General features: G+C 39.4%; 1 protein-coding gene across 3 annotated transcripts in view; it reads left to right on the top strand.

The window, feature by feature from the left end:
• herc4 (HECT and RLD domain containing E3 ubiquitin protein ligase 4) overlaps positions 1-18,395 on the top strand; it is a 54,515-nt gene that overhangs the window by 21,335 nt on the left and 14,785 nt on the right. For all 3 annotated transcript variants that reach the window (XM_036546727.1, XM_036546728.1, XM_036546729.1), the window contains 7 exons: positions 1,713-1,837; positions 2,719-2,778; positions 4,045-4,156; positions 4,311-4,500; positions 11,257-11,429; positions 15,200-15,316; positions 15,604-15,702. In XM_036546727.1, coding sequence (XP_036402620.1) covers positions 1,713-1,837; positions 2,719-2,778; positions 4,045-4,156; positions 4,311-4,500; positions 11,257-11,429; positions 15,200-15,316; positions 15,604-15,702 — 876 coding nt within the window. The remainder of the gene's footprint in view (positions 1-1,712; positions 1,838-2,718; positions 2,779-4,044; positions 4,157-4,310; positions 4,501-11,256; positions 11,430-15,199; positions 15,317-15,603; positions 15,703-18,395) is intronic.

The following is an 18,395-nucleotide window of genomic DNA, read 5'->3' on the forward strand; positions in this document are numbered from 1 at the left end:
TTTTGAAGTAGAAAAAAAAACGCTGTCTAACATTCAGGCCAATATGGAAAGTCCAAGTGTTTCTTCAACAGTATTTAGTGTATTAGTTGTGGCAAAAGGTCAAAAAGTGCAGGAGATGTACCTGTTTTAAGTGCTACGAACTGATTGTATCTTAGCAGCCATGCCATTTGGACACTGAACTATGTGTTCAGTTCAGTTAGGACCTGATATGTAATGATGTAATGACCTACAAAAAATTGGTCGCAATATCTGCTTTTCTTTGTGTGGTCTGCGCCTTGTGATGTCCATTAGAACAAAATGTCATTTAAAAACTAAGTACATGGACACATGGGTGTTTAAACCTGTTTTTCAGTATAGCACCCCAAAGTGGCCAAATTTCACTAAACTTGCTGTGTAGCATGTGTATCGACTTTTAGGCCAATGAACAAAAGCATTGCAGAGATATGGCCACTCTTCCTTTATGGAGACTTCACGGGCGAATTTGTGGGTACACTGCGGCCACATTGTTCAACCTGGCAACTATCCTTCAACAACTGTTAAAGACAATGGTCCAAAGAGGTAATACACAAAACCTCATTGTGCCATAACTCTAGGAGGAGGTGGTTAAATGTGTTTTTGACAAAGTCAAAGATGGATGAAACACAAAATTGCTGATGTGGAGATTTCATAAGTTCCCAGATAGGATCCTTAACTTTGATGAAGCACAAGAAATTTAGATCTGCTTTTCTGCCAGAGTAATGGGTATTTTAATGATTTTTAATGATATAGCGCCCCCAAGTGGCCAAATTTCATAAAACTTGGTGCATACCCAGTGTTGCTAATACCAACAAAGTGTACCAAGTTTGGCATCACTCCAACAAAGCATTGCTGAGATATGACTCACTTCCTGTTTTGGTGTCTTCACCGTGGAATTTCATTGGATGACAGCGGCCGTATCGTTTGCCCTAGCAAAATTCTTTGAATAACTTTTGGTCACACCCATCTGTAGATGATACATACCAAATTTGGTGGTGATAGATTCAATGGCCTAGCACTAGTTCGCAAAAGTAGGTTTTTCGAAAAATTCAAAATAGCGGAAAGTCCATTATGGCGGACTTTAACGCCAATGGGTGCATTCGAATCGTCATGACCCAAGGATTCAGGGGAAAAATATCACAACTCTAGGACAAACGGTTCAAAAGTTGTAAGCAAAAATGTACCTTGAAGTTTTGCTTGTTGGTGGCTCTGCAGAGATGGATGGATTGACCCAAAATTTGAGGCCTGGATACTTTGGACTGTCCTCTATCAATGTGCCAAATTTCATAAAAAATCCACCAAGGGGTTCTATGTGCTGCCATAGACTCCCAGAGGAGAAAGTGTAATAATAGTGAAAAATTCTAACAATTACAATAGGTGCCTAGCACCTTCAGTGCTTGGCCTATAATAATAATAATAATAATAATAATAATCCAAGTAAAAACAAGAGGGTTCCAGCACCTTTGGTGCTTGGACCCATAAATATAAAAAGTACAATGCAATTACCAGAAATATGTTTATCAAATCCGAAAATGGAAGATAATCAGGAAAAGCCCAAAAAGATTAAAGCCAAGTTAAAAACAAATTTTAAAAAGCCAGTCTGGAAATCTAGTGGAGTGATTAAGATGTTGATTTGTATTTGCGTGTTTGAGATCATTGGAAAAAAAAGAGTTCAAAATCCTTGTTTGTTCTTTCAGAATTCTCTACCTCCAGATGATGACCGAGTTCTTGATCCAGGCAAACACATATATACACTGAATGCAGACCTCATTCAGCGATGGCTCAACCATTCCCAAGGACGGCTGCCACCAGAGATTGCCAAGTACATTATCACCTTTTCCCCTTAATCAAAACAGTCATACACTATTCACAGCAAATAAATTCACAAAACTATCTTTAAGTTGTGGTTATGTTATAACCATAAGTCTTAAGTTACATTTGTACTTAAATTGGAATATGAGGATGAAGCTTTCCTGCTTGTCTGATCTATTGTACCAATCTCATTGTCCTGCATTGGGCTTAAAGTATTTGTAACACTGTGTTGTGCTTCCTCAACACTTATTTTTATTTTTCTTCTTTTTTAAGAGAAGGGTTTTGTTTGCTTGTGTGCCTTATGTTAAGGTATTTAGGTGGGGGAGAGTTTTGTCCACCCCCAGCCAGTTTTGCATAGGTAAGGCAATCTGGAACGTGGCTGTTGGCAGGTGGAAGATGGCGAGAGGTGAATGTATTGAGGGTCTACAATCGGCTCATAATGAGAACAGAAGTGTGCTTACAAGGCATGTAGTGTTTCATTTAAGGGAATTCCAGGCATCTTGCTGATAGAAGTCAAGCAAAAATAAATGTATGGTGTACTATTGTACATTGAAGAGGAAAATGCATGTAAGTTTATTTTAAAGTATGCAATTATGAGAGACCCATTTTTTCCATTGTGGTAAATGCAAGCAAAAGTGGGATTTGATAGCAGAATTCACACTGATGGTGTATTTGAGTTGGTTGCACACAGATCCTTTAGGAGCAGGAGTTCTTAAAAACTACCAACCACTAGAACACAACCAAAACACGTTATACCCTGAAATGACCCACACATTGACACCTCGTTATATTCAGCAGCATACATAGAGGAACTGAACACAGCAGTATGTGAATATGTCTTTTTTTAAATGCAGGACAATGAAACTGACTCTTATTTTGCTTTCCACACAGTGAGATTGATATTGTATTCTCCTCAGCCAGTTGTCTTAATGGGAGTTTTTTGTCTGAGAGGTAAAGTTACCGACTCAAACATTTGTACCTGTAAACATTTTTGCAGTTTTTTTTGCATGAGTTACTAAATTAGTTGTTTATTTTTTACGTTGTTATGAGAAGGTCTGCCCTTATATAATGGTATGGTAAAACAGGTCCTAGTAAAGTTCATCATTTGTTAAAATTGGTTTTGTTTTTGTGGGTCACTGCTGTGCAGATTCACTGAACTTAATGGCATGTGCACTGGCACGAGATTAAATTACATTACGTGCATTTAGCAGATGCTTTTATCCAGACAAACCTCCACCACAGGAGAACATAAGTATATCCTTTGAATTTAAATGAGCAACAGTGTCAGACCAGGCTAACAACACTCACAGACCAGTGAGTGTGAGCATAACACTATTCGAGCCCTAACATGGTCAATCTGACAGAAGCCAAGTATGCTACGATACAACAGTCCCTAGAACACAGAATCCAAAATACATCACAGCACTACACACAAAATAAATAGCAAATACTAGAGCTATCAGGTGTTAGGGGGTGGGGACTGAGATGGAACTGACATGCAGTCTGAAGAGGTGGGTCTTCAGTCTGTGTCAGAAGATGGCCAGCAATTCTGCTGTCCTAACCTCCATTCTAACCTTCATTCCACCACTGAGCGAACAGTACAGACAGAGATTGTGTCTGAGAAGAGCGACCCCATCAGGACAGTACAGTCAGTTGTCCTATAGTGGTAGAGTGTAGTGATATTGGTGGAACATACACCCCAATTGTAGGTATGAGGGGGGCTGTCCCATTTGCTGTCCTGTATGTCAGCACCAAGGTTTTGAACGTGATGCGAGTGATAACAGAAAGCCAATGAAGTAAGGTGAGGAGTAACTTGACTACATTTAGAGAGATTGTGGACAAGTTGTGCAGCTGCAAAGAGGGGGTTACAGTAGTCCAGGCATGAGAGGACCAGGGCCTGAACTAGCTTTAATACGTTTTGAGGTAGGGGTGGATACTTCTGACGTTGTGCAAAAAGAATTTCCATGCCCAACTCTCCACTACAACCTGTATGAGCCATATCCATGATTTAAGTGAGCTTGCACAGCATTGATCTGCAAATGAAATCACAAAACATTCTACCTTTTGAGAGTTTAAATAATGAAATTTTCAGCAGTGAAATGTTGCATTGATTGATTCAAATAGTTAATCATGTTGAACAGTCTTGATTTACTCTGAACTGGTGTAAAACAGTACAGCAGGTAGTTGACAGAACGTGTGTGGCATTTCTTTGTGCAGCCATCCAGATCACTACAACACGAGTAGCAGATGCTCAGGGGTCGATATGAATGCAGTACGCCTGCTCTTTCACCGACTGATCCTACCTGAGCATACACATATCACACAGCAGGTGAGCTTGTGGGCATCTGGTTCCAAAGCTGCCTGCTAAGAACCATAAATTTTATTGAGTCTGTATATGTGTATACAGTATATATTAATCTTAAGGCTTTTTTTCAGTAATATCAATATTTTGTGATCTCACATGCAACATGCATATCCTGCAGATTGCTGCCAGTCTGGAGAAGAACCTGATCCCCAGGCTGAGCAGCTCTCCTCCAGACATTGAGGCGTTGCGTCTCTACCTCACCCTGCCGGAATGCCCACTCCTCCACGACCCAGACAATTTTCTTACTCTAGCCATTCCATTTGGCAAAGCTATAATCAATTTGAAAGGGGCGCCCTTGAAGGTTCTTGGTAAGTATTATTTTGGCACTCAGATTGATAATGAATTTGTTAATTAATTAGGTCTTTAATAAATTAATAATGGTTCCTCTGCTGGCGTGGTGGAGTCCCTCTCTTGGTTTCCTGTAGGAATCGATCTGGAATTTTCAGGGCAGATACTGTTGAGCCACTGGGGTCTGCTGGCCACTGCATCGTCTTATTTTAGGCTTTTTTGTTAGTGATAGCCACCTCCAATATTGCGGCTTCATTTTAAATGGGCCCATTTTAATATGAGACTTCATTAATTAATATTAATTAATAGGCATGAGACAATAAATTACAGCTCATGATATTATAAATTTCACGAAATGGGGTTCATAACACGAAATTTTGAAAGATATTCCCCAAAGAACTAATATTGATGGATAGGAAGACAAAAATTATTGAATAAGTTTTTTCTTTTCCTTTTCATTATTCAAACCCGTATGTCCCAGTATCAATAATGTAACACTGGATTGAGTGCCATATTATTTTTATAAAATTGATCCATAATTACCTAACTGTGCTTAACTAGAGTCTACATAAAGTAAGAAGAGAGACCAAAGATAATAAGTTGTATTGATTACATGTAACTGCCAATAAAAGCAGTACCTAACATGGCACAGTGCTTTCAGTAACTTTCCTTACATTAACTTTCATGTTAACATTACACAGTGGAGTTCAGTTGCTGCCTTGGTATATAGGAACTACTTACTTCTCAAACGAAATGGTAAGCATTTCCATCTTCATTAACTTAACTTAGCTCTCATTGATGTGGAATTTCAGATTTTACAAAATTTGAAATTATGATATTTTGTATCATGCCTGTTAATACATTTGATTTCCGTTTTTGTAAGTAACATACATTAATATTCTAAAAGGCAGTCCAGGAAGAAGAATAAAAATAAATTAACACACGCATGCGTAGAGAGATTTAGACTCATTGTTTATGTTGTGAATCAGGATTTTATGTAGTAAGGCTGGCATATTTGTAAATGTCATAAACACAAATCATTGCAGAGCAAGGACTGCTTGTGCAAAGATTTTTATTTAAGATATAGTTTTAGTTGAGATCCATGCAAAACTGAAGCATGCCACTGTATGAAATGAGCTATGGTTGATAGAGATTTCAAGAAAGAGAAATTTTAAGAGTTTGAGAAACTGTAACATTTGTAGCCTTTTGGTTTCAATTTACTTTATAACAACGTTTTTAAAGTTGTTTTATGCAGCAGCTTTTCCTTTACATTTGAGATCACAAGCATCTTAACAGTCACATGGAGCAATGGTCATGCTAAAAGGCTACCTGGTTTCCAAGGTGTTCAACTTAGTGTTGCATGCAGTTTCAGATTTATGTGTTTTTAGGTTCTAGGTATCTGCTGGCTCATCTTGCAGGGTACGGGAGGGCTAAAATGTAATTGGGTGATACATATTTCTAGAGTGAAACTCGCCTTGATAAATATTCACCTTGACTGAAGCTTCGATTGCTGTTGCATATTAGGCAGGTATGCCATCTGCTAAGTTACAGGGTTGCAGAGCATACTTACACAGCACAGAGCTTCCTGCAGAAATAACCACATTGACCCCGGGTTGATACAAACATTAATTTCTGTACTGTCTAACCTTATTTAAACAATACAGTCTTGTATGGCCACACAATAATCAGCCAAACACATTATTCCTCATCACAATCCTTTTCATCTCCTTAGTTTTCCTGCTTCATTAAGTCACTGAAAATGCTCTGGTTCCCCGGTTTATGTTTTTGTGTACCATTTTTCTCTGCTCATATTAAGCCAGTGGTCAAATCATTGAAAGCAACTACAATTAACGTTCTGCCACTGGCAGAAAATAGATGATGGCCATCTTGGTTGTACATGAAAGCCAACTAGCTCTCTAACTAAGCTCATATAAGTAATACTGATAGTATAGTGATATAACCTCAACAGGCTGCAGGACCTTTCTAAAATGCATACCTTGTAGTTTACAGTTTAACAATATAATTGTCTTGTGTGTCAATTCATGGCAGATTTCATGGTCATAAGGTAGCCCTTAACACCCCCAGTCTAGATTTGCTATTAATGGCCAGCTTCATCCTGCCTACTCATCTTTGGGTTAAAATCAGTCACAAGCCAACCAGGTAGCTTGGTGGCTACCTACCAGTCCAAATTACAAGTCACCTTGGTTTCTTGATAGCTAGATAATTTTCAGTCCACCCACTTGTCTACATAACTAGCTAGCTAATTTTTAGCCTGTTAACTCCCTAACTGACTTGTTGTCTAGATTGCTCTCTAGCTAAAATTATATGCACCCAATTTACTTTATGGCTGGCTAACCAGCTGGCCAAGTAACAAATCACTCAAAATGTTGGTTAGCTAGCTAATTAATTAAGCCTACTAGCTAACTCATTTGCCAGATAGCAAGCTAGGTAGGTTGATAGCTCATTTTAGCCAGTTAACTAGCTACTGTAGATAATAAAGTGGCTAAACTGCCCTCCGCTAGCTAACAGGATTGCTGGTTTGATTGACTTGATTTTTATTTAATTCATCTTGTTTTTTTTTTTAGTTTATTCACCCTATGAAGATGGTGAAATAATGTGTATTATTGAATGTGTATGTGAATAATTTGTAATAATGAAAATAATATGTGTGGCCCAGGTTTCAGTTTAGTGGTGTTTAGTGGGGAGTCAACGTCCCAAACACCAAAAAGTGTTTTGTTACGACAAAGAAGCAGATTCGATGTTCGTAGCAAAAGACAGGAAGGTTTATAGAATTCAGTTCATTTTTTATACAGTTAATAGCAGTCACATTTGCATATGAGTTATGATAACCAGCGGGGGTGCTGTTTCTGATTGGTCTTGTGGAGCTGTGCATAGCTAAACAGCTCCCTCTCTAATTGGGTATTTCCTGAGCCCTGTAACCTTATTGGCTCCATAGGGTTCACAAGAGGCGCTGTTTAGCTCCGGTCGGATGTAGCGACATGGCTTTGTATTCAAATACACATTGCTTGTCTCCAGCGTTTGTATTCGAATACACATCGCATGTCTCCAGATCAAACGCCATGCCATTCCACAAAACTGTCTCCTAACAGTGGTCACAGAGTATGCATTAAAAAGATTTAACAAACAATATTTACAAATATGAAGGACAGAACCCTTTGATGTGGAAGCAGTTGCAGTACAGGAGGTGGTTGCTGTTGACACACATTATTATTCCCACATTATTACAAAAATAGCCATTGTAGTTAGTTAAATTATTTAGTCATTCAGAGATTCCATTTAACAACCAATTAAAACGTTGTTCCCTTGGAATACCTTTAGGCTTTTGCTGTCATTTTCATTTACTTAAAGTTGAAAGGTTGAAAGTTACCACAGTCCCTCTGAGACAGCTAGAGGCTTTGGTTGCAGACAGGGAATAAAACTGTTAGATAGTATTGTATTCTGGAAGCCACACAGCTAGCAACAGGTGACTGCCACAATAAAAGAAACCCTAGCATAAACGTCTTAATAGCATGTTGGCCCCCTGAGAGCTACTAAAACATCAACAGTGCATCTTGGCATAGATTCTCCAAGTGTCTGGAACTCTGTTGCGGAGATGTGACAATATTTTATGCTGTGTCAGGCCCCACTCCAGGCCCTATCTCCCATAAGGGTTCAGTTGGGTTGAGATCTGGTGACTGAGATGTTCATGCCATGGTTTACAGCATTGTCATGTACACCAAACCATTCAGTGACTATTTGTGCCCTGTGGATGGGTGTATTATCTTCCTGGAAGAGACCACTCCAATCCAGATAAAAGACCAAGGTATCTCTCGATGAAGTTCTTCACAGACTGTTGTTGATGAATTTCAAGTCCTAGACTGATATTTGCAGTCTACTGATTCAGAGCTACTTGTCTATTTTACCTTGCATCTCAACAATGCACAGACATCATAGTCAAGGGGTATACACTTTCAACCACTGTTGCAGCTAGTTGTTATCTTTCCCTCAGGCATCCCTGCCAGCATCATCATAGCAGTCATGAAACAGCAGCAAACTGAGCAGTCTTTGTCACTAAAGCTCCTTCCAAACATGCCCCAAAGTCACCAAGATCTCGTCCTCTATCCACAGTAACTAAAATAATGGGCAACTGGGCCTGCCCAGGATTTTAATAAATGATGCTAAGGATGATGGGATGTAAATTGCCAAAATAGCTCAGGAAGCTTGCAACATCTCTCATTTACATCATTTGTTTCCTTTTTAGCAATTTTTTCAGCCTGTATGCACGTTCCTTAGTAAGCTAGCTTCTTAGTAACATAAAACATTGAAAATATATTAAACTCTGAACATGAAAGAATTTAGAAAATATTTGGTAGGTTAACTTTAGAATAGTGCTTATTCAGTTTGAGGTAATGTTGGCCAAATTGTTTTGTGTAACTTGGCTTCAGGAATTCCCTACTGAGAGAGAATCAGTACTTAGTGTGAGTAGTTTTTTATTTTTGTATCATACAGTAACACTTATTTGATGTTTTACTCATGTTGTTATGAGGATGGCAGTGTAGTATAGTGGTTAAGGAGCCGGACTTAGAAGCGAAAGGTTGCTGGTTTGATTCCCCACTGGGTCAAGGTATAACCCACAGTTTAGTGAATATCCAGTTGCATAAAATCAAGTTTATTTATAAAGCACTGTAGCGAAGGGCAAGAGCAGTCACCCCACCCGGCCTCGAACCTGGGTCTACGAGATACCAAACTGCAGTTTTGACCACGATGCCAGAGCCAGGCTCGTTGGTATGGCAGTCGGAGTGCATACTCAACTGTAGTGACAGCACTCTGTCACACTGCCCTCCCCTTCGGGAAGCATGCCCATGCGCTTCACGCGCCAAGGCATCCCTCACGCATTCCCCTGCCGTACTTCTCCCATTTCAGGGTGTCCCACTCACCAGTGCTTCACCCATCTCTGGGGTCCCTCACACCAGGGTCAACCTAACCTGGGGGTCTCCTCATATGGCTCACACACTGGGCATGCCTCTGATGGCCTCGCAGCAAGCCATCTCACTACTAACACCATTTGTAGCAAAGGGCGAGAGCAGTCACCCCACCCGGCCTCGAACCCGGGTCTACGGAGTACCAAACTGCAGCTTTGACTGCAAGGCCAAAGAGCCAGGCTCGTTGGTATGGCAGTCAGAGCGCATACTCAACTATAGTGACAGCACTCTGTCACAAGCACATTTAAAACAACAGCAGTTGACCAAAGTGCTGTACAATCGGAATAGCAAAAGCCATAAGACAACACAATAAAACAGAGAGACCAGTTAAAAATCAAAAAGACAATAAAAGCAATGAGACCATAGCAATAAAACGAAAGAAAAGGCTAACCACACCTGTTTTTCGGGGTTTGGGCTAGGCCCCTTATCTTCAGTGAAGGGCAATCTTAATGCTTCAGCATACCAAGACATTTTGGACAATGCTATGCTTCCAACTTCGTGGCAACAGTTTGGGGAAGGCCCTTTTCTGTTCCAACATGACTGTGCCCCAGTGCACAAAGCATGGACTATAAAGACATGGTTTGATGAGTTCGGTGTGGAAGAACTTGACTGGCCCGCACAGAGCCCTGACCTCAACCTCATCGAGCACCTTTGGGATGAACTGGAACGGAGATTGTGAGCCAGGCCTTCTCGTCCAACATCAGTGCCTGACCTCATAAATGCTCTACAGAATAAATGGGCACAAATTCCCACAGAAACATTCCAAAATCTTGTGGAAAGCCTTCCAAGAAGAGTGGAAGCTGTTATAGCTGCAAAAGGGGGACCAATTCCATATTAAAGTATATGTATTTGAATACAATGTCATTACAATGTAATGGCCAGGCGTCCGAATACTTTTGTCCATATAGTGTAGGTTGGAGCAAGCCCATTTAACGATTTATAGACGAACAATAAAATCTTAAAATTAACCCAAAATGTACAGGGAGCCAATGAAGGGAGGCAAGTACAGGGGTGATGAGCTCTCGCTTGCGTTTATTGTTGTTATCGCGCTTTAGTTTATCTGTTTGTCCAATTTAAAATCACTGTCCATTATCACACCCAGATTTTTTACAGTGGGTTTTACATATGGTTCTAGTATAGGTCCATATGAGGGGCATCACAGGCACCACTGGGTCCAAATATCAGGACTTCAGTTTTATTCTCATTAAAGTCCAAGAAATTTAAGGCCATCCAAACTTTGATGTTCTAAAGACAGTCCAACAGCGGTTTTAACGAGTAGGTGTCTTTCCGTTTCAAAGGCAGGTAAATTTGGGTGTCATCTGCATAACTTTGGAAAGAGATGCCATATTTTCTTAGAATGGACCCTAAGGGGAGCATTTAAAAGTTGAAAAAGGATTGTCCCGAGAATAGAACCCTGGGGGACTCCACAAGAATAAATAAATGGATAACATTGTAAAAAGCTGTAACCTATGTGAGTCGTGTGGATAAGAGTGTCTGCTAAAATGCCAGTAATGTAATTTTTATAGTCTGCTATAGGCCTCCAAATATTTGGTACCATTTCTTAATGGTATGTAAACCTTATAGCCATAGGATACATGTTTGAACTTAGCTGTGTGGTTTGTATTGGCTGTGCATCATTCAGTGTCACTTAAACCAAGCTCACTCAACTATGAGAGATTCTTATGCTGATTTGAGTAAATTAAATTCAGTCATATTTCCAACAATCATGTACATTTAAGTTTTTGTTTTTTTGATAGAAAATGCATTAATGATTCTCATGTTTCCCATCCTCAGAGAACTGGTGGTCCAGGCTGGAGCCCCCAGTGTTCCAGCGGTTGGTAGAATTGTATAAGCAGGTGGTGCTAAACCTTCTGAGGCTGCGTAAAGTAGGCCTTCCCCACTCAGAACAGAGGACCTTCAGCTGTCTGCTCCACACCGCGCTCAGAGTCCTAGAGATTCTGCACATTGTGAGTGCTCATCATTTCTCTCTCTCTTTCTCTCTATAATATATAGTATGTAGAGATATTTATATAATATATATGCACGCACATATAGGGCTGTCGCGATGAAGGAATTTCCCCTGTGGTGATTTAGGGTGGCTCAACACCGCGATATGCAGTACTACCGCCATTTTTTTTTTCTTGCAAAGTACTTCATTTATCCTGATTTTAGTGCTGTATAAATAATGTTTATTGTTAGGCTATTATTAGGTATATTGTTGCTTTTTAAATGACAAAGATGACACAGTTTTATAACAAATTAAATACCATAAAACTTCCAATAAACGCCAGGCGTTTATTTGCTTTAATTACTTAACTTTACCTGCGTTTATTGGAGACTCGACAATAATAAGAGACCTGCGTTTATTTCACCTAAAGCTCTCAGGCTTCAGTTATTGGTAGCTGAACTGACCAGGAAAATTCACCAGTGCTCTTTGGTAGCAACTCAAACAGGAATCACTAATAAAGTAATAAGTTAAACATTGTCATTGCAACCTATGGTGGGAGAGCACACTCTGTAAGAATAGCAGTAGGCTATCACTTTGAATTTAGGATACCATGATCTGAAAGACAGCTTGTTTTGTTCATTTATGTTTAATCTAATTTGTGAACAGATGAACACGCATAAGGCAAATTGAATTCACTAAAACGATCTCATTTAGCCTAATGTAAAAATTTTTTGTGTTATTTCATTTTTTAGCCACAAAAAATAACTAGGACTGGCATTTTAACCCACTGCTCTTTCGTTTTATAGTCATGAAAAATGAATGTAATTTTCCCCGGCATTTTTTTGAGGCAGGCGTTTATTTCACTGAAAGGGTCGCGCATACCGGCAATTATAAGAGACCTGCGTTTATTGAAGGCTCAGCTATGATTGCAAGTTTTATGGTACTTGTTTATTGTTAAATGCAGAACACAGAAGGGCAATGAGGCGCAATAAGAAAGCAAGGTAGGCTACATGCCTTTTCTCCTTTATGGAAAGAAAAAAAACGATTAAGCCTAGGCTAGATATAAATTGTCAAACGAAAAATAAATAAAGCAAACTGCTTAGGCTAAATCTTATAAGTGCAAATCTATGGAGCCCCTAAAGGGACATGAACAAAAAAAATTAGGGGACATGTGAAAAAAATTTATTCAAGTTTCTCGTGCAACCTGATTTCACAGTTCACTTGTAAGAGAATTAATTGGAGGCAAATGATATGAGAAATGTCAAATGTATGTTGCTTGGATGTGGGCTCATGTATTACTGATGATTTGGATACAGTGCTGGCCAAAAGTATTGGCACCCCTGCAATTCTGTCAGATAATGCTCAATTTCTCCCAGAAAATGATTGCAATTACAAATGTTTTGGTAGTAATATCTTCATTTATTTTGCTTGCAATAAAAAAACACAAAAGAGAAAGAAAAAAAAGTCAAATCAAGTATCAATTTACACAAAACTCCAAAAATGGGCCGGACAAAAGTATTGGCACCCTTTGAAAAATCATGTGATGCTTCTCTAATTTGTGTAATTAACAGCACCTGTTACTTACCTGTGACACATAACAGGTGGTGGCAATCACTAAATCACACTTGCAGCCAGTTAAAATGGATTAAAGTTGACTCAACCTCTGTCCTGTGTCCTTGTGTGTACCACATTGAGTATGGAGAAAAGAAAGAAGACCAAAGAACTGTCTGAGGACTTGAGAAGCAAAATTGTGAGGAAGCATGGGCAATCTCAAGGCTACAAGTCCATCTCCAAAGACCTGAATGTTCCTGTGTCTACCGTGCGCAGTGTCATCAATAGGTTTAAAGCCCATGGCACTGTGGCTAACCTCCCTAGATGTGGACGGAAAAGAAAAATTGACGAGAGATTTCAACGAAAGATTGTGCGGATGGTGGATAAAGAACCTCGACTAACATCCAGACAAGTTCAAGCTGTCCTGCAGTCCGAGGGTACAACAGTGTCAACCCATACTATCCGTCGGTGTCTGAATGAAAAGGGACTCTATGGTAGGATACCCAGGAAGACTCCACTTCTGACCCAGAGACATAAAAAAGCCAGGCTGGAGTTTGCTAAAACTTACCTGAGAAAGCCAAAAACATTTTGGAAGAATGTTCTCTGGTCAGATGAGACAAAAGTAGAGCTTTTTGGGAAAAGGCATCAACATTTAGTCTTTACAGGAAAAAAAACGAGGCCTTCAAAGAAAAGAACACGGTCCCCACAGTCAAACATGGCGGAGGTTCCCTGATGTTTTGGGGTTGCTTTGCTGCCTCTGGCACTGGACTGCTTGACTGTGTGCATGGCATTATGAAGTCTGAAGACTACCAACAAATTTTGCAGCGTAATGTAGGGCCCAGTGTGAGAAAGCTGGGTCTCCCTCAGAGGTCATGGGTCTTCCAGCAGGACAATGACCCAAAGCACACTTCAAAAAGCACTAGAAAATGGTTTGAGGGAAAGCACTGGAGACTTCTAAAGTGGCCAGCAATGAGTCCAGACCTGAATCCCATAGAACACTTGTGGAGAGATCTGAAAATGGCAGTTTGGAGAAGGCACCCTTCAAATCTCAGGGAGCTGGAGCAGTTTGCCAAAGAAGAATGGTCTAAAATTCCAGCAGAGCATTGTAAGAAACTCATTGATGGATACCGGAAGCGGTTGTTCGCAGTTATTTTGTCCAAAGGTTGTGCTACCAAGTATTAGGCTGAGGGTGCCAATACTTTTGTCCGGTCCATTTTTGGAGTTTTGTGTAAAATGATAATTGATTTAATTTTTTTTTCATTGTCTTTTGTGTTTTTTCATTGCAAGCAAAATAAATGAAGATATTACTACCAAAACATTTGTAATTGCAATCATTTTCTGGGAGAAATTGAGCATTATCTGACAGAATTGCAGGGGTGCCAATACTTTTGGCCAGCACTGTATTTGGTAATGAATTGTGGAACTATGGATATCGTGCAGATCTTTCAACATGAACACTCATTTTGTTTTTAGGTTATGTAAGTTTTTAAGTGTTGCTAACAGAGAAAGACTTAAGCACTGCAGAATCAGTTACTGAATGGAGCCATTGAATTCAGCTTTGAGTAAACAGCTTTATTGACAGCAAAATGGGCTGCAGAAGGAAGATTTTTAAACTGTTAAACATAGCTGGCCAATCATTGCAGCCCTTACTTAAATCCCATGATGAAAGCATAAGCATTGGCAGCAGAGGTGGCAGGAGAAATGATCCTTATTAAGGATAATCTAGCTGCTGGCCAGTGCAGTTATACGGTTAAGTCCTTCAGATTTCATTATGACGCTACAGCAGTCATAATGAACTGCATTAGGGATCAATATTATGCACACAAAATTGAAATGTGGTGTTTGTTTTGCTTTTTGTTGCATATGCATGTTTTATGCTTTTATTTGGAATTGATGAATTTGCAAGCATCTGTAAACTCTAAAGTGTCAAAATTACACTTTCACAGGTCGTCTGGCCATTAGTGTGTGAAAGTGAGTGTATGCTTTGAAGATTATTTGAGATGAAAGGCATTCAAACATTCTTATTTATTTAGTTTTAGGTGTGAAAGGTTGCAAAGTAATAGCCAGCAAGCCTCTTCTCAGTTTGTACAATTACTGCCAAAAAGAATGCTTTTTTATATTACAAAGATCATCCCTTGGTAAGGAGTAAGACTATAAGAAAATAATGAGCAAGTGATTGGAAAAATGTGGCTAATTAAGTGACAGTATTAAATATAAAATCGTTCATTGCAATTCCAGGTGAATGAAAGGGGACATGTCATACAGTATGACAAATTCTACATCCATGAGTTGGATGACCTGATAGACATCAGAAATGACTACATCAACTGGATTCAACAGCAAATGTTTTCAATGGTAAGTCTAAATGATTTATGAACAAGGTGGCTCAGTGTGTTTCAAACTCTAAGCAGTTAGGGTGCCATCCTTCTAAGCATTGTTTTTTAATTGTGTCTTGGTTATGGTCATGTTTTGGTTAATTCACCACTCGAAGCAGCTCAACGTCATCTTTTTATTTTGTTTAGAGTGTGGGTTTTTCAATAACTAGGTACAGCATGTTTGTGGTAAGTAAGCATTGTTTGGCGTGCCTGTGTACTGGTGCTTTTGGCAGTCTCTACGGCGAGCTCATGCTTCTCTCCCTTCAGGTGCCAGATTACCCGGTTACCATGTGCAGATACCCATTTGTGTTCGATGCCCAAGCCAAGACGACACTGCTTCAGACGGACGCTGTGTTACAGATGCAGGTTGTGGACTGTTGTCTGACTGTGATGAGCATAAAAAGCATAATGCCGAAAGCACCATAAATAATTGTGTGGTCCTTAGTATTTTTGTCAGTCAACATTGGTCAGATGCTTTAGTTAAGTTTCAGTTTACTTACGCAGGACATTGTTTACACAGGGAGTACACAGTGTGATGAAACATGCTGATAATCTTGTTTTCTGCAATAAACAAAACATACTCAACGCAAAATTCATCTTAGGCAAGTATCACCCATAAAGTTATTTTGCATTTAGTACTTAGCTGCTCCCTCTTTTGCAGCCGTTATTGCCTCAAGTCTTTTGTGCTAAGTTTCACACATATTGTGCATTTAATTTTTGCCCAGTCTCCCATGCAAAACTGCTGTAGGTGTTGCACATGACATGGGGACGGGTGGTATATGGCAATTTTCAGCTCCTGCCTCAGATTTTCTGATGGGTTTAACCCTATGTTTTGGGATCATTGTCGTGTACAGCAGGTTGTGTAGATCAGACGAAATCTCATAATTAATCAAAGTTTCATGTTGTTACACAAAAACGTCCAGGGGGTGAATACTTTGTCTGGTCACTGTCTATCAGCGCGTTGGGTAGGGCTGTGCAATATGACCAAAATCTCATATCCCGATATAGGTCACTTCATATCCCGATAACGATACATATCACGATATAGCACATTTTCTGTAAATTCAATGAACGAATAGTTTATATAAAATGACCGCATGGAAAGGCCTATTTCTGATTACGTTTTGAATTATATTCTCGACAAATAAAAGGTGCTTACTCATATCTGATTATTTTTCTCCTTTTATTTAGAACCTCTGTGCAAATTTTCAATTCACGCCTCATTTCCTTATAGCTCTGTGTACGTTTGCGAGTCAACCGGAAATCCATTCATTCCTATGGGAACCTCCGTGATCTCCAATGTGTTTGCGAAACTCCTCCTTCCGTTTTTTAAGGTCCAGAATTTGCCTTCCAGTGCGTTGAAAAAACTGAACTTTTGCGGCGGATTTCGGAGAGACCGTATGCACTGTGTGCCAGGAAGTTAATGGCATTGAAAAAACAAATTAGCTAACGGGCTATTTCTTTCAATTCAGTTGCTTGACTAGTGATCGAAGTTAAAAGCGAGGATTCATTAAACATATTTTGAAGAAAGCGTAATCAGGCAACCTTTTGCATCGACATAAACACTGTGCTTTAACCAGTAATCTTAAGAAATACATACAATTTATCACTTTCATATGAAAACTTTACCTCCCTCCCATTCTACCGCTGTGATTTCCCTCCATTATATTGCCGCACATTTGACATATAAATAGAGGTTGCTTCACCGTTCCATTCATTCCATGATGACACCGACACGAGTGAGAGTTACGTTTTGATCCATCTCATTTTCCTTGTGTTGAACACTAGAGGGAATATTGCGTATATTATACTGAATTACGGACACCAAACAAAACTGGAAATGAGGCGTAACCCTTTCGTGCGTACGGTCACATCGGTGTGATTTGCGTTTAGAGCGTATGCTAAAATCGGTGCGATTAAAACACTAGATTGGAAAAAAAATCTAGCTAATTTTAGCTTTGAGGAAACAGCGATTTAACGTTAAAAACTATGGCAAATGCTAACTGAAAACTACGAGAAGCTTAATAACGCTAATGAAAACATAACGAACCATGTAATGTAACACACGCACGACATAGCGTAAAAATAAGTTACGTGCGAAAGGGTTAAGCAAGTAACAAAATATAAAATATTAATGTATAAAATATAAAAAGATAAACAGAAAACACTTTTCAACTATAGTTCTGTCACGTTTACTGTCCTCCATGTTTATTTGTGTTGCCTTCATGCAAATTTCCTGCCTGCATCCATGCCATGTGGAAGAACGCAAAGCGTCGTCCAAATGACGAAAAATATTGCCGTAAAGTGTGTGATTTGCGACACAACGAAATAAACGATAGAGCATAATATGAAACAACGTTTTCTATTGTCACACAATATATATCGTTATATCGCACAGCCCTAGCGTTGGGTGTAGAAGACCACGTGCAGACAAGAAAAGAGCAGAACACTTAATATGTACATGTAGTCATTTAGCAGATGCTCATCCAGGTATTTTTGTCAATTCCTTGGTATTAAATGTAGTACATGGACAGGTTAAATGAGTGACCGCAGAATGTTGCAGCATTGTTGCCTAATTGTGGTGTGATCAGAATAGCTGGACTGTCACTGTCACAGAGTCTAAAACATGGTTTTAAGTGTATATGGTGGTTCAGTCAATTCGGATTTTTATAGTCCACTGTCTTTCCAACTTAATGAGATGTTTTAAGTGATTTCAGACCTTGGCTGATCGGGTAAAGACAGGCCTTTGTGGAAGAGAGCTCCAATTTACATTTACATTTACATTTAGGTCATTTGGCAGATGCTTTTATCCAAAGCAACTTACAAGTGAGGAACAGCAAGGAAGCTACAGTAGTGTAGGAGACCTTGGAGTAAGCTTTAAGTGCAACCTAAACAACTAAACTCCGCTAAATAAGTCAAGAAAAGTAGAAAGCAAAGGTAAACGAGGTGAAAGCACAAGGATAGACAGGCAGAGGAGACAAACAAGTAGTGACAGGAAGTGCGAGGCAGAAAGTGCGTGTAGATGGAATTGTGTTAGAGTTGTTAGAAGTGTTAGGATT

The sequence above is a fragment of the Megalops cyprinoides genome, chromosome 15, assembly GCF_013368585.1.
Source record: "Megalops cyprinoides isolate fMegCyp1 chromosome 15, fMegCyp1.pri, whole genome shotgun sequence".
Taxonomy (NCBI): Eukaryota; Metazoa; Chordata; class Actinopteri; order Elopiformes; family Megalopidae; genus Megalops; species Megalops cyprinoides.